The sequence below is a fragment of the Hyla sarda genome, chromosome 1 (genome assembly GCF_029499605.1).
Source record: "Hyla sarda isolate aHylSar1 chromosome 1, aHylSar1.hap1, whole genome shotgun sequence".
In the NCBI taxonomy this organism is placed as follows: Eukaryota; Metazoa; Chordata; class Amphibia; order Anura; family Hylidae; genus Hyla; species Hyla sarda.
In genome coordinates this window covers 383765738-383782158 of record NC_079189.1, presented here as the reverse complement: position 1 = coordinate 383782158, position 16421 = coordinate 383765738, and the positions used below count along the sequence as shown (strand labels likewise).

Below are 16421 nucleotides of genomic sequence, written 5' to 3'. Positions count from 1 at the left end.
CCCATAAGCATATACACAGAAGAAGCAGAAAGTAAAATGTCTTGGGGTAGATAAAATCCAGAGCTTTATTTGTCCAAGTAAAAACATATCATATACAGAGAAGAAAAGTGGAAACTAACAACATGTTATGGACTTTCATCAAGTATGGTAAATTCATAATATGTCGGAGATGGCCGTTTCTATCTGGACCAATAAAGCTGTGCATTTTATCTGTCCTTAGTGGCTGGACTTTCTGCTTCTTCTATGTACATAACTTTTATTACAAGCAACAACTTTCTCTCATCACTAAGGAGAATCCATAGAGCAGAGTGGAATTCAGCTTTACTGAGAGATTGGTTACACTGTCCATAGAAGGCTATTGGGAGAGGAGGAGGAATAAGGTGCATAAAAAGAACTACAAACACAGACACTGCTGACTTAGGGCATGTTCACACTGGTATTAACTGTGCCAATTTGTGTGCCAAAAACCACAAACCAATTTTCAGTTGATTTAAATGGAAGATGGTGAGCTGTGTGAAAATATTACAGCAGGTCACTTATTTTGACGTGGTTTCGCTCTTAAAGGGTAACTCTCATCAAATAAACTTTTGATATATTTTAGATTAATGAATGTTGAATAACTTTCCAATAGCATGTTAATGAAAAATATGCTTCTTTCTATTGTATTTTTCTGATCAGTCCTGTCAGCAAGCATTTCTGACTCATGCTGGAGTCCTAAACACTCAGAGCTGCCAGCCTGCTTTGTTCACAGCCAAACAGGCTGTGAACAAAGCAGGCTGGCAGCTCTGAGTGTTCTCCTTTGTGAACAAAGCAGACTGGCAGCTCGTAGTGTTTAGGACTCCAGCATGAGTCTGAAATGCTTGCTGCCAGGACTGGTAGGGAGACCCCTAGTGGTCATTTCTTCAAAGTGGAAAATTAAATAGAAAGAAGCATATTTTTTAATAACATGCAATTGTAAAGTTATTCTGCATACATTAATCTATAATATATCAAAAGTTTTTTTTGATGAGAGGTACCCTTTAAGGTCCAATTGAATGAAAAGAGCTTCAGCACAGAAGCAAGGTTTCTGCCATGTGCACATGTGGCCTTGCTGTTTTATCTAATGCTGGATACATGGCTTATGCTGGTCATCACTGCCCTACAATGTGCACCATGCTATTGCTACTTTTTAGGGTTTTGCAGAGAGGTAGGGAAGTGGGATTTGTTATTTGTGTGTCCTGTCTTTGGAAGAGCTATAATTTACCCTCTCTGGAGCTGAGCTCATGAAAAGCTGAAACTTTAACATTGAACCTGCAGAGGTAAAAGTGGTGAAAAAATGACATATACAAGTTATATAATGGCCAGAAATAGTGCTGTTCATTATGCATATATGACAGCTTATCCTAGATATTTACACCAGAAATGGCAGGTACACTTTATTTATACTTCACTTACTTTACTTAAAGAATATTCTGAATTTAGACATATTTTCGTCCATACATATTGTTGGAAAACAAATCTATTGTGTTTCTACAGATGATGCAGCTTGTGACTTACACTATTTATCCTGTGCCAGTGACTCACTAGGGTGAGGTGGTAAAACTTGGTCTGTCCATATATCAAAGCTAGACAAAATATCCTCACACATCTGCAAATCTGGCAGAAAGTTACATTTGTGGAAGGCAATGGCAATATTGTCATCTGTTTTGATTTCTAGTAAGCTATATAAATGTGTGTATTTAGCTTGAGGCACAGACACATCGTAATGATCAGCGGGTGGTAAAATGGAAAAGATGCTGGGAATATGGCACATGAAAGAACCGCTGAACAAAAAAAAAAGGCTGCCATATTTAAAAGAGCTTATAATATCATCAAGAGATGCATATTAAAAGGCATTAAGATTCTATTAAATCTATTCTTTTCTATTACATAGACAGCATCTCCACATTTTTATACATAAATATGTTTAATCTCAAGTTACAAAAGCAGTAATTGTGTACAGTTTTTAGCTTAATAAATGCAATGGCTTTATAATGTAGTTGCACTACTTGACCGTATCTTAAGTCAGGGCTTTATCATGTTTATAAGGCATACTTTGCACACCCAGGTTACATTCACCATGAGATAGATTAAGCACGACCACTTAAAAACAGTCACATGCACATAGTCCTGTGCCAGAAAACAAGCACTACACACATGCCGTAAACACTCCTGCTAAAGTTGTAGGGTATATATACATTCACCCAAACATTATTATGATTTTTCTTATAAGAATAATAATCTGAACTGCTGCGTGCAAGCCTTAGATCACCAAGGACAATGTCAAGGATCAAAGTGCATGATTAAAGGGGTATTCCGGGCAAAAACATTTTATTCCCTATCCAAAGGATAGGGGATAAGATGTCTGATCGCGGGAGCTGCGTCTCCAGTTTCGGAAACCTCCGGGTTTCTGAGACTGGGGACGTGACATAATGCCAGGCCCCCTCCATTCATGCCTATAGGAGGGGACGAGATGGCCGTCACGCCCCCTCCCATAGACATGAATGGAGGGGGCGTGACGTCACGTCACGTCCCAGTCCCGGAAACCCGGGGTTTCCGAAACTGGAGAAGCAGCTCCCGCATAGAATGCGGGTGTTGCAGGGAGTTCGCCCCCCGAGATCCTTTGGATAGGGGATAAAATGTTTTTGCCCAGAATACCCCTTTAAGGCCCGATAGGGCGGAAACACATCAGAGTGGGAGGTTTCTGACCTTCAACATGTTGGATTGCACCTTATTTTGTTTCATGTGGATTTTAATGGATTAAATAAATGGACGTTTTACCAGTGCTGTGAATACCTTGGATTCTTTATCAAAGTGCATTGGAGACATGTTCTAGAGTGAGGAGACACTCTTCTCTGTCTGATAGATAATTCTGGGTTTGGCAAGACAACTTTGAGCCGACTGAAAAGCTTGGTGGAAAAGGGATAATGCTTGGGGATTGTCTTCCAGAGTTGGACAAGGCCCCTTAGTTACAGTGAAGGAAAATCTTAATGTCTCATTTTGGACAGAGACTGCCAGCCAGGCCCCCTCAACCAAAAGTCAGTTTGTGACCTCACAAATGCTCTTCTGGACGAATGGGAAAATTCCCACATGCATACTCCAAAATGTTCCCAGAAGCATGAAAACAGTTATAACAGCAAAGGAGGGACAAACAACATACAGTATTAATGGCTATGGATTGAAAAAGGAATGTCCTAAAAGCTTCTGTAGATGTAATGTATCACAATACTTGATTAGTTGATGGATAGATAGAACAATAGATGTGTGTGTGTGTACACTTACCGCATCATTTGAATTGGATTGCTGACTCACATACACAGTGGAACTTATAATTCCAGCTTCTACTTGACCTTCACGCTGAGCGACACATGTAAAAAAAAAAAACATATCTGTGCAAGGCAACAATGTATCTACATTGATTAAAAAGATTATATTCAGGAGAAAGAAAATTTTTTCTTTAAAAAAATCTCAAACCATCCAGCACTTACAGTGAGGAAAAAAAGTATTTAGTCCGCTACCTATTGTTCAAGTCTCCCACTTAAAAAGATGAGAGAGGTCTGTAATTTTCATCATAAGTATACCTCAACTATGAGAGACATAATGAGAAAAAAAAATCCATAAAATCCCACTGTCTGATTTTTTAAAGAATTTATTTGCAAATTATGATGGAAAATAAGCATTTGGTCATCTACAAACAAGCAAGATTTCGGGCTCTCACAGAACTGTAACTTCTTCTTTAAGAGTCTCCTCTGTCCTCCACTTGTTACCTGTATTAATGGCACCTATTTAAACTTGTTATCAGTATAAAAGACACCTGTCCACAACCTCAAACAGTCACACTCCGAACTCCACTATGGCCAAGACCAAAGAGCCGTCGAAGGACACCAGAAACAAAAAATTGTAGACCTGCACCAGGCTGGGAAGACTGAATCTGCAATAGGCAGGCAGATTGGTGTGAAGAAATCAACTGTGGTAGCAATTATTAGAAAATGGAAGACATACAAGACCACTCATAATCTTCCTCGATCTGGGGCTCCACGCAAGATCTCAAAATGATCAAAAGAACGGTGAGCAAAAATTCCAGAACCACGCAAGGGGACCTAGTGAATGACCAACGTAACAAAGGCTACCATCAGTAACACACTATGATGCCAGGGACTCAAATCATGCAGTGCCAGACGTGTCCTCCTGCTTAAGCCGTACGTGTCTGGGCCAGTCTGAAGTTTGCTAGAGATCATTTGGATGATCCAGAAGAGGATTGGGAGAATATCATATGGTCAGATGAAACCAAAGTAGAACTTTTTGGTAAAAACTCAACTCATCGTGTTTGGAGGAGAAAGAATACCAGGTTGCATCCAAAGAACACCATACCTACTGTGAAGCATGGGGTTGGAAACATCATGCTTTGGGGCTGTTTTTCTGCTAAGGGCGCAGGACGACTGATCCGTGTAAAGGAAAGAATGAATGGGGCCATGTATCGTGTGATTTTGAGTGAAAAGCTCCTTCCATCAGCAAGAGCATTGAAGATGAAACGTGGAAGGGTCTTTCAGCATGACAATGATCCCAAACACACCACCCAGGCAACGAAGGAGTAGCTTTGTAAGAAGCATTTCAAGGTCCTGGAGTGGCCCAGCCAGATGACCTTTGTCATTGCAAATGGTATATAACAAAGTATTGAGATTAACTTTTGTTATTGACCCAATGCTTATATTACACCATAATTAGCAAAATCAGACAATGTGATTTTATGGATTTTTTTTCTCATTATGTCTCTCATAGTTGAGGTATACCCATGATGAAAATTACAGACCCTCTCATCTTTTTAAGTGGGAGAACTTGCACAATTGGTGGCTGACTAAATGCTTTTTTGCCCCACTGTAGCTGCTGTAGGCCCTTTAGGAAGTCATGTATTTTTTCCAGTCAGACACTGTGTTTCATGCTGCCAGGTCTATCAGTGTCCATAACTGGCCAGAGTAGTAGTTTGCTATGGGGATTTGCTCCTGCTCTGGACAGTCGCTGACGGAGATAGAGATGGCAGCAGGGAACACTGTGTGTGACTTAAAAGACTACACAACTTTCTCTGTAGTATACAGCAGCTGAAAAGTACTGAAGGCTTGAGATTTTTCAATATATAAATTGCAAATCTGTATAACTTTCTGTCACCAGTTGATTTAAAATAACTTTTTTTTCTCCCCCTTTAAATCAAATTTATTTTTAAGGGTGGCTTGGTGGAGGGTTCATATAAGACTTACACAAATAGATCAAGAGGTGTTGCTTTTCACCTATTTGAGACAAAAAAACAACAACAACAACACTCTATTCCATACTACGTGATGTCATAGGCCCAATCACCCAATTATCCACCACGGCGTTGTTCTGCTTCATCAACTGATTGGCTGAGCAGGCCTATGATGTCACATCCCCGAACCCAGGAGCGTTGCACAGCAGTGGCAGTAGCTTCATAATACCGGCAGCAGCTATGTAAAGGTGTGTTTAAAAACCTACTCCATGGGCATATGTTCATATATAAAACATGCTGCCAGGATATTTATATTTTCTAATACAATTATTTTGAAATAGCAGGTAATTTTAAACACCAATACAGTATACACGGTTTATTTTTTGCAGGATACCGCCTTTTTAGAAAGTGTTAAGAATATCCTGATACAGTCCAAACACAAGTCAAAAGAAAACTATTTTGATATACTTTGTGTCTTCTATGAGTTATAGACATGTTAATCACATATGGTTTGTTTTCACTGGATACATCAAATGTGCAGCACAATCAGTTTGTGAACAGAGCCAAATCCACATAAATCATTTAGCCACATTTCCTAACTGAGGGTCACAGCATAAATCACAGTCCAATATAATTTCCAGCTGCATCCAGAATACTGCAGTATTGTGTACAACCAGCACCAACTCGCAGAATACAGTACAATACAAACCAAGAAAAAAAAGACACTATCCAGGTGGTATTTAAACTACCGTATTTCAATGCAGCATGCATAAACAAATAAGCTAAGATGTCAGGCAGATGGCTTACAGCTGTTTTGCACTGCATCACACCACTCTGTTTGGCATGGTATGATGAAGTGCGATTACAGTGTGACTGCAACACAAAACAGCTGTAACCTTAGTTGATCTGCATGACATCTTAGCTCATTTGGTCATGCATGCTGCACTGAAATAAAGAAAGCAGTTTATACACCATCTGGTGAGTGCCTCTCCAATTCTTATTATTTGGTTAGCGAATTAACTGTACTGTTCTTTGATATTATGCACCACCTGGTGCATTTTGCCATTTTAGGTCTGTGGACCTTGCCTACAAAATGTTATTATGTTTTAGCAGGGTTGTAACCATGAAGCTGTGCCCACCATTGTGACTTTTATATTAGACAGTACCATACAAAGCTCCAACCTCATAATACACAATTTAACAGAGTTGCTCAGATACTGGACAAATATCGTGAACAAGATATTTGAGCTCAATAGCCTGCAGAATTACCAACGCATGAATGAGATTAAAAGGGCTGTCAGATATGCAGAACCTTAAGATCAGTGCAAGAAAACAAGTTCAGTCACACAACTTTTTATCTTTTTATCTGTAAATTATTCATAACAATTGTACATGACATTATAAATAGCAGTTCCTATTATATATATATATATATATATATATATATATATATATATATATGTATCTATTTCAAGAATTGAACATAGAATCTGAGGATAATAAAAATCCTAAAAGTTACCTCTAAAATATCCCTGGTCAGGCAGGTTCCCTGGATTCTCATTTTGAACAGATTGTGAACACCAAATAATTCTCCTTTATGCTCCTTCGACCCTTGTACAGCTTTAAAATAGCGTTTGGCATTTTCACTCCCAATTGCCACACAGTGAAGTTGCTGTGAAACACAAAGAAATTTAACTTAAACATATCTAAGACAGTAGGTACACAGCTGCAAAACACAGAAACAAACAGAAAAAAAAGACTTCCTGTATTCATTGATGTGTAACTGCCAGGTGTAGATCACAGAAAGGAAACAAACTAAAATTATATATATGTATATAAAAATTACTCTAGACAACTCTTCTTCATCTATTATTGTAATACATACAAACATTTATATAAGTTATTACAAATTCTAAGGCTTGCGTCACACAATATTGGCCAGTAGTTTTAGCCAAACCAGGAGTGGAACCAACACAGAGAAAAACTTTAATGGAAAAGTTTGCACCTTTTTCTGTGTTTTGGACCCGCTCCTGGTTTTGGTTAAAAATACTGATCAAGATACTGACCAAAAATACTGACCGATACACGGTGTGTGAACTCCACCAAAGTTTGCTTTCACACTGTGCAGAGTCTGCATAGGGAAAACGTTCAGCACATAAGTCACATGTACAGTGGTCCCTCAACATACAATGGTAATCCATTCCAAACGGACCATCGTTTGTTGAAACCATTGCATGTTGAGGGATCCGTGCAATGTAAAGTATAGGACAGTGGTCTACAACCTGCGCACCTCCAGATGTTGCAAAACTACAAAACCCAGCATGCCCGGACAGCCGTTGGCTGTCCGGGCATGCTGGGTGTTGTAGTTTTGCAACATCTGGAGGTCCGCAGGTTGAAGACTGCAGTTAGAGGAAGTTGTACTCACCTGTCCCTGCTCGTCACCGCTGCCCGGGATGTCGCCGTCCAGCGCTGTCGCCGCGTCCCCGAGGTGTCCCCGACGCTCCGGCAAGGCCTCTGCTTCCCCGGCATCCGCATTCTCCGTCGCCGCCATCACGTCTCTACGCACTCCGCTCCTATTGGATGACGTGACGGCGTGCGCAGCGACATGATGATGACGATGGAGAGGGCCGACGATGCAGAGGATCCTGAAGAGGACGTGCGGGAGCCCCGAGGACAGGTAAGAGACATCACCGGAGCTCACAGGGCACTGTAAACGGCTATCCGGTGGCAGCTGAAGCAGTCAGCGCTGCCGGATAGCCGTTTATGCGATGGCCCCGACATAAAAAAGCATCGTATGTTGATGCTGCCTTCAACATGCGATGGCCTCTGAGAGGCCATCGCATGTTGAAATTATCAGATGTCGGGGCCATCGTAGGTCGAGGGGTCACTGTATCTATAGACCTCCATTCATCTGGCAGAGGAGAAAAGAATGTTCTTTGTCCTTCATCAGTATCTTTTTTTTAGTAATATGGAATTACATACCGCACTGCACTACTCCGGGGGTATCACACAATAAAATGTAAACTACATATAATAGTTTTTTTAAGCATGGGAGCTATGGGTCACATATGCTACTGCATACTCCTAGTAGAATTACAGTAGTATAGTATCATAGGATAGTAGTATTATAAGACTGTTTTCCTGTTCAACCAATGACCACCACAATGAAACCCAATGGATCCCATTATAAGGCTGCTTTCCCACTATACAGTTGCTCCGTTTAAAAGACCCGTTATAATGTCCCGTTAGGAAAACCCTTAAAAACGGCCGTTAAACGACCATTACAAAAATCCCATACAGCCATTGCGAAATCCCATTCAAGTCTATGGGATTTTGTAATTAGCCGTTATTACCCGTTATAGCCAGTTATGAATAACGGACGTTATTTGTGACGGGATAAAAAATGTTACATGCACTAATTTTTCTCCCGTCACAAATAACGTCCCTTATTCATGTAACGACCGTTTAACGGATGTTTTTAAGGGTTTTCCTAACGAGATATTATAACGGGTCTTTAAAACGGAACAACTTTATAGTGTGAAAGCAGCCTTAGTTAGAGGGATCTGTCAGGCACTGTAAATTAAAGCGGAGACCATGATGCTGGTGTAAATACAGCCTGTTATGGTCATTTCTGACATCAAAATATTTACACAATAAGTTTTCACGGGTTTTATTGAGTCGAGCTATCCTTCACTAGAACATAATACAACTGATGGAAAATGCCACAACTTTTTTTTAGCTGAATTTGTATGAAATCTGAAAAAAACACTCTGTATTGTTCTGTTCTCAAAAGAGAAGGCGTTTGAATAATTTATGAATAGATTTATGTAAGGCACATATAGGCCCAGATTTATCACACTGTGTGAGAGAAAAATTATTTTCCCCCAGCAACCAATCACAGCTCAGGTTTCACTTTACCAGAGCTCGTTAGCTGAGCTGTGATTGGTTGCTGTGGGAAAATCACTCCACTTTTTCTCTCACACAGTTTGATAAATCTAGGCCATAGTGTATCATTATGAGGCTGTGTTCATATATGCAGCGGATCCTATCTGTACCCAGATAAACAGACACTGACTTATGAAGGGGCGCCTTTACTTTGATTGTAACAGCAGAGAAAACCTGATGGAGGATCTGACAAAAATTAGAAACAAGCATTTGATGTAGATGTGAACAGAGCCTTAGATGTCTAACTCAAGCTAAAAATTCTCAAGAATTAGGCATTCTAATATTACTGGCATAAGATATTGTACAATTATGTGAATATACTTTCTCATATGCATCATATGAAATTATTTTGAAATTTATGGTAACATACCTGTTTGTAAATCTGCCTTAAATATATGATTTCCTCCACTGTTCCGAGTGATATTAACCTTAAGACTTTTACATCTCTACACTGTCCAATTCGATAAGCTCTGTAATATAAAAAAAAAAAAAACATATTGCATTTATGTTAGAGTTCATATGAAAGGTAAGAAAAAAAGCAAAAATGAAATGGCTTGGGATAGGAAAATTACTATTTGTCAAAATCACTTAGAAAATTACCTGTCAATTGCCTGAAGGTCATTGGCCGGATTCCAAGTTGGGTCAAAGACTACAACTACATTTGCTCCAACAAAATTGAGGCCAAGTCCACCAGCCCTTCAGGTAACAAAAGAGATCATAAACAGCAATGAAAAGATTACAGTTCAGTTTACATGTTTGTAATAACATGAAAAACAGATTTGACTTACATAGTGGAAACTAAGCATATATTCACATCTTGCATACTGTTAAATTCCTTCACTATTTTAACTCTATCTTCTGCCTTCGTGCCTCCATCAAGCCTCCGATATTCCAGACCTGAAGCCATACAATATCGCTCTAAAACACCAAGCAGCTGAAAGACAAGTATGAGGTTACAGAGATTTAATGCCTTGTGAAGCTAATGAAAGCAACAAACAACATTGGCTCAAATTTGCAATCGCAAATGTGCCAGAATTTGGGTGCAATTTTGGCACAATTTGCATGACTTACATTTCATTTATTTTAAGTTTTAGACATTTTTTTTTTTACACTTTTTTTTTGCAAGGTCCTGCAACACAAAATTATGGCACAAATCCTGGTGCAGTTAAATACAGCTAATAGTTGGCCCACACATTTCAAATTTTTATTGGGGGAGCGCCGTAGACGATCCGATCATCCATTTGAACTCCTGCATTGCTGCAGATGCTGTGATCTACCTTGATTACAGCATATGAGGAGTTAATGGCAGACATCAGCGATTTCGCTGATGTCCACAATTACCAGCAGGTCCCTGGCTGCTGATAGCAGCTGGGATCTGCCGTGCACGATCCAGTGCTCACGTCATGTACAGGGCATAAATGTATGTCTTAGTGCGTTAAGTACCAGAACGTACATTTAGGATGTCGTTAAGGGGTTAATCAACTCTATTCCCTTGTATTGGTTGGGGCCTAAGGGGGATGCCTCAAAAAATAGAGATCACGTTGCAAATAATGAGCCCTCATACCTTTCTCCCATCTATTTCTCAAGCTCTTTTGTGTTCCTGTGTGTCTAAAGTGGTTGTTTTTATTCCTAATTATAAGAATACACGTGTCTTGATTCATTTGTGCCACTCTAATTGTGGTCTCCCACTACCTCTTTGGGTAAAGTTTGGTTGGGTGAAACCTGGAACTTCTTGCTGAGCTTATGTTTATTTTGAAGGATGGCGCACATGGACTTGGACTTAAGGTGGACTTGGGACTGTTCTGTTGGGGGTGGGTGCTGTATTTGGGGAGGTGGGGTTGGATATTTTATCTTTTTTCTGTATGTAAATTTTAAAGGGGTACTCCTACCACAGAAATCTTATCCCCTTTCCAAAGGATAGGGGATAAGATGTCTGATCGCGGGGATCGTGCCGTTGGGACCCCCGTGATCTTCGTGCAGCACCCGGCATTCTAAACAGTATGTTTATAACCCTGGGTCTCTGCGGCCAGAGACATGGCGTCAAGCCACGCCCCCTCCATTCATGTCTATGGGAGGGGGCATGACAGTCGATATGATTTAAAAAAAATAAAATAAATGTCTGCTTGCCATCATTCAATGGAATTCTTCCTTGTTTACATCCAGTGAAGTAACAAGCCGTGTACATCTATATTCATCACACTGCCCGAACAGATTTATCTCTACTGGATACCAAAGTTTGCTACTGAATAACATTAAAGGGGTTATCCAGGAAAAAACTTTTTTTATATATATCAACTGGCTCCAGAAAGTTAAACAGATTTGTGAATCTTGGTTGTTCTTTTCTGTCTAAGTGCTCTCTGATGACACATGTCTCGGGAACCGCCCAGTTTAGAAGTGGTTTGCTATGGGGATTTGCTTCTAAACTGGGCGGACACGTGTCATCAGAGAGGACTTAGACAGAAAAGAACAACCTTAACTTCAGAAGCTCATAAGTACTGAAAGGATTAAGATTTTTTAATAGAAGTAATTTACAATTCTGTTTAACTTTCTGGAGCCAGTTGATATATAGAAAAGTTTTTTCCTGGATAAACCCTTTAAGCAGACATTTTAAAACCCTTGGGGTTTCAGAAAGTATATTGGGTAATTGTGCAACCCTTCAGGGTTTGCTTACATTTTAACATTCTGTAGATATGGTAGGGATTATATATAATCTCTGGTACATCTACAGATGCCAATATGTTAGTAACACAGCAAGGTACACAAAAAAAATAGTTAAGCAAATAATTACTTTAACCAAAAGATAAAGCATTAGCATTTTATTATGCTATTGAGTGGCACTTCACAAATGTGCTTGACAGCTGTCGTAAAAAGATCATTTGCTTTATCGATTAGAAGTTATGGCCCAAGCAACCAACCATGGCAGGCATCATATGGTGCTCACCTTTGTGGAGAAGGAGAAAAGAAGAACCTTGTCCTTGTTTTTTCTGCAGTGATTTAAGAGCTGCTGAAGGACCTGTAAATGAACCACAAGACAGCAATGACCCAAGTGATCTAAAATTTACAGTGAATGCTGGGCAATATTTTATAGGACTATTAATGATGCAGAAATGGCAGCAACATTCTTAAGTAAATAAGATGTTACACTCGGAATGTTGTCATAAAATGTTATTAACAGGACAAACTGTGTAATTCTAATTGGTCTATTTTAGAAACAAAAATCAGATGTGCTAATACTCATATTTAATTTTCCTATTTCAACAACACTTTACTATCTCAATCTACATATAGGTTGGCCCGATCTTGATTTATTTTATTTGTAATTTTTTTTTTTTTTAGCAATTTTGTGTCTTTCTCATCTACTCATTAAATTTAAAGAACTTTTTAAATTCTGCTGGCTGGTCCTAAAAACTAAATTACATAATGCACTGGTACACTAGAAATCCAAGCGGAATCTTAGCTTTATGTATAAGTGAAGAATCAAAAATCATATCACTAACAATCAGTACAAGATACAAAAGTTACTGTGTTACACAAAATTATGTCCAGATTTTTATCAGAAATAATGGTAAATAAATGTACAAAGGCAGGATTATCCTATTAGAAATGCTTACAGTACACACTGTCAGTCACCTCATTGGCCCCTTTCAGTACTTCTAATCCCTATGTATAAAAATATCAGTTTATGTCATTCTTATCCACCAGACAAAGCAATCAATGTGTGTCTGGGTGTTCCTTTGCATACACTTTTGGGTACTATTAGACAGTCCAGATGTACCTATGTGGGTGAGTAGGTGTCTCCCATGCTACATATGTTTAAAACCCAGTGAGGTCATATGATTTGGGTATGCTCCATTAAAGGGACATGATCATTGAAGAATTTCCTGTGATTATTTTTATAATAGACAGACAGATATGTGTGTATATTATACATATGTATACCATTTTTCTATTGATTTATATGGGATACTCTTTTCCTAGTTTTAGTCATTGCTTGAAAATAAAGTCTTCATGGAGCGATGCTTGTGAAAACAATCTGTAAGATGTGCACTCTCCTCTCCCACCTTATTGTGTTTATAGAAGATTTTGACTTCTCATATTCTTGTCATACTTTGAGATGCCAGTAGACCGCCCTCACAAGATGTTCCTCTGGTGAGGAAGTAAGCAATGTGAAGATGCGTACAATGTGAAGACTGTAATTTTTAAGAAAAGCATGTCCACATCTGGCAATTTGAGTTTCATGTGAGTTTGCTGATGCAGTGCTTTATGGGAAAAAGGGAATTCTTCACTAGTAAAGCTGGCTGCTCCCAGTGGGTAATAAATATTTAAACCATTAGATTTATCCTGATATAAATATTTACATCAAGAATACCCAGTGGCAGGCCAACAATCCACACTTCAAGAATACTGCAGGTGGGAAGGAAAATATTAAGTCAAACTGTTCGGATGCCACTTCAGCCATGAAAATTCTATACTGTCATAGCGCTTACTTTTACAATACTCATGTAGCCTTAGTTCAGGAAACTAAACTACATACTGTATTTGGTTTGCTCACTATGATCTACTGAATAAATAACTCTCTCAATATTATACTTTTGATTTAAGGGGCATACACTTTTTTTCTCCTCTCATGGAGCATGGTAAAAGTAAGGGGTTGCCCTGCTCCCCTTACTGGTGGCTTTATTCCCCCTGATATGATGCCAACTTCTGTGCCCGCTGCTCTCAGGTTATAAGCTGATCATAATGCTTAAAATGTGGACCACAAGTAATTTTCTCAAGTTCAAAGTGAGTCTCAGTAACCTCCGATACACACAAACCCTAGTGTGAACTAGCCTTATACAGTGGGGAGCATCGGGGACTGAAACTGGCTTTTAGTGGCTCCTGATAATAATCTACAATATAAAAAATGGGTTTATGCTTGATGGCAGACGTTAAAGAAACCTAGATTGCGCAATTTGAACATGCAGAAATACTTGGTCAATGGGAAGAAAATTCCCCCTTTCATGTTAATAAAAAACCATGTTTACTGCAAACAGTTGCGGCCCATGTCTAAAAAGCTATTTTGTAAAATTGACAAGTTTTTCTAATTCTTCCTTTCCCTTACTTAAAGGGGTTTCCTGGGCTAACATTTTTGATGATCTATCAGTGGGGTGTCACTACCTGACACCTCATCAAACCGCTGCCTATTAGAGTTGTGGAGCCTGCATATATAGACAATGGAGCCAGGAGCAAAGGGTGCCATACATTGTGTTATGGCCGTGCTGGGTTACTGCAGCTCAGCCTGCTCACTATATGAAGCTGTCTTCTTCATTCTCTGTATATGCAAGTGCTGTGGCTGTGTCAAAAAGGTGATTGGCCTCATGCCGGCTGTTGGCACCTCATCAATCATTTTGAGGACCTGTTCTGAGTATGCATAAAAAGAAAAGAAAAAAGCAAAATAAAGCAACAGACACATGATCAACAAGATTAGGAATCAACTGGCCTCTCATTGACAGCAATTCCAGAAAAAGTGACAGCAACCAGAGTATAGAAAAGGTGTATATAAAAACTTTATTCCTAACATTTGACCCAACATTAAGCACACTTGTACATAATAAAATGTAAAGAATTTCTTAGATAACTACTATTAACTATTGGAATGCAAGTCTAAAACGCAAAGTCATCTACAATATCTTAATAGTCAAGAGAATAAAAATATTACAACTCTACCTTCATTTTTCCACTGTATTTTGGGTCAGAGATTGTTTCAAATGCAGATTCTTTACTTTGCTGTATAAACTCTGGAAACTTGGAAAATACCTCACTACAGATTCTACGGATATGATCTTCCTGTAAAAACAGTCACACACTTACCATGAATTAAAAGTATTACAAATAGATGATCAACATAGCTGATGAAAGAGGCAGCACAGCTCTAGTATAACATATAGTCCTCCATATTTAACCATGCTAGGATATTTCCTTCACATCTGATCGTTTTACTGTTGCGGCATTATAACAGATAAACCTTGACACTTCATGCAGTGTTTGTAGGAGGCAAACTACAGTGATAACAACCTGTCTGCATCTTGTCGGAGCCTTCCATCAGCAGTATCCAGGCAAGTATCTCACAACAGAAGGCTCAGGTGTATGCAAAACTCTTTTGGCTTCCCTTGGATTAATAGGGATCCATGGATATGTTTGGAATATTTGATAGCAGCTAGTGATGCAAACACATGCTAAGAATTTGTGGCCTATAACTTATATACATTCAGTAATGCAGTCAAAGCCAACTATTTATTTAGTACCCGAATTCAAAACTGAGAGATCATGCAATATATATTGATATAATTAAAGGGGTATTCCAGGCAAAATCTTTTTTTTATATATCAACTGGCTCCGGAAAGTTAAACAGATTTGTAAATTTCTTCTATTAAAAAATCTTCATCCTTCCAATAGTTATTAGCTTCTGAAGTTGAGTTGCTGTTTTCTGTCTAACTGCTCTCTGATGACTCACGTCCCGGGAGCTGTGCAGTTCCTATGGGGAAATTTTCCCATCATGCACAGCTCCCGGGACGTGACATCATCATAGAGCAGTTAGACAGAAAACTTCAGAAGCTAATAACTATTGGAAGGATTAAGATTTTTTAATAGAAGTAATTTACAAATCTGTTTAACTTTCCGGAGCCAGTTGATATATATAAAAAGGTTTTTGCCTGGAATACCCCTTTAATTGCTCAACTGAATGAAGCCAAAAATGCACCAAAAAGGCCTCGGGGGCACATGCTGTTGTTATAGATTTGGAGCATCTTTGGCGCATGTTAGAATCTTAACCAATTTTATATCTGAAAAGGCTAAAATGGATGAGAATATCTGTTAGCAATTACATGGATCATGGCTGACTGCTTATTGCAAAATGTATTGGTTTATGTACACTTCTTAATTTCTAATCTTATCTTTTATAGCTTTCTTTCCATGGGAATCCAATCATTAATAATGAAACAACAAGGAGTACATTGCGTGTATTATATAAAAGTATCTAAATGCAGACTCACTTGCTTTTTGCTTGTGTTCGAGTCCGACTGGAGCAGAGCGGCATGGTTTGCAACCTTTCGAAGAATAGCCAGGTAGCTGAAATATATCGTCTTCACACTTTCACCATATTGATTTTTCTGAGAGAAGAAGAACAGTAATGCCATATATTCAATAGATCTTTCTAACAAATAGGTCAATTGAAGTTCCT

At 38.8% G+C, this 16421-nt stretch overlaps 1 protein-coding gene across 2 annotated transcripts in view; it reads right to left on the bottom strand.

The window, feature by feature from the left end:
• Positions 1-16421, bottom strand: part of ERCC6L2 (ERCC excision repair 6 like 2) — a 98392-nt gene that overhangs the window by 32032 nt on the left and 49939 nt on the right. For both annotated transcript variants that reach the window (XM_056524878.1, XM_056524885.1), the window contains exons 8-15: positions 16234-16350; positions 14909-15028; positions 12144-12215; positions 9991-10136; positions 9803-9898; positions 9573-9672; positions 6777-6929; positions 3301-3375 (exon numbers count right to left, since the gene is read on the bottom strand). In XM_056524878.1, the coding sequence (XP_056380853.1) occupies positions 3301-3375; positions 6777-6929; positions 9573-9672; positions 9803-9898; positions 9991-10136; positions 12144-12215; positions 14909-15028; positions 16234-16350 (879 nt within the window). The remainder of the gene's footprint in view (positions 1-3300; positions 3376-6776; positions 6930-9572; positions 9673-9802; positions 9899-9990; positions 10137-12143; positions 12216-14908; positions 15029-16233; positions 16351-16421) is intronic.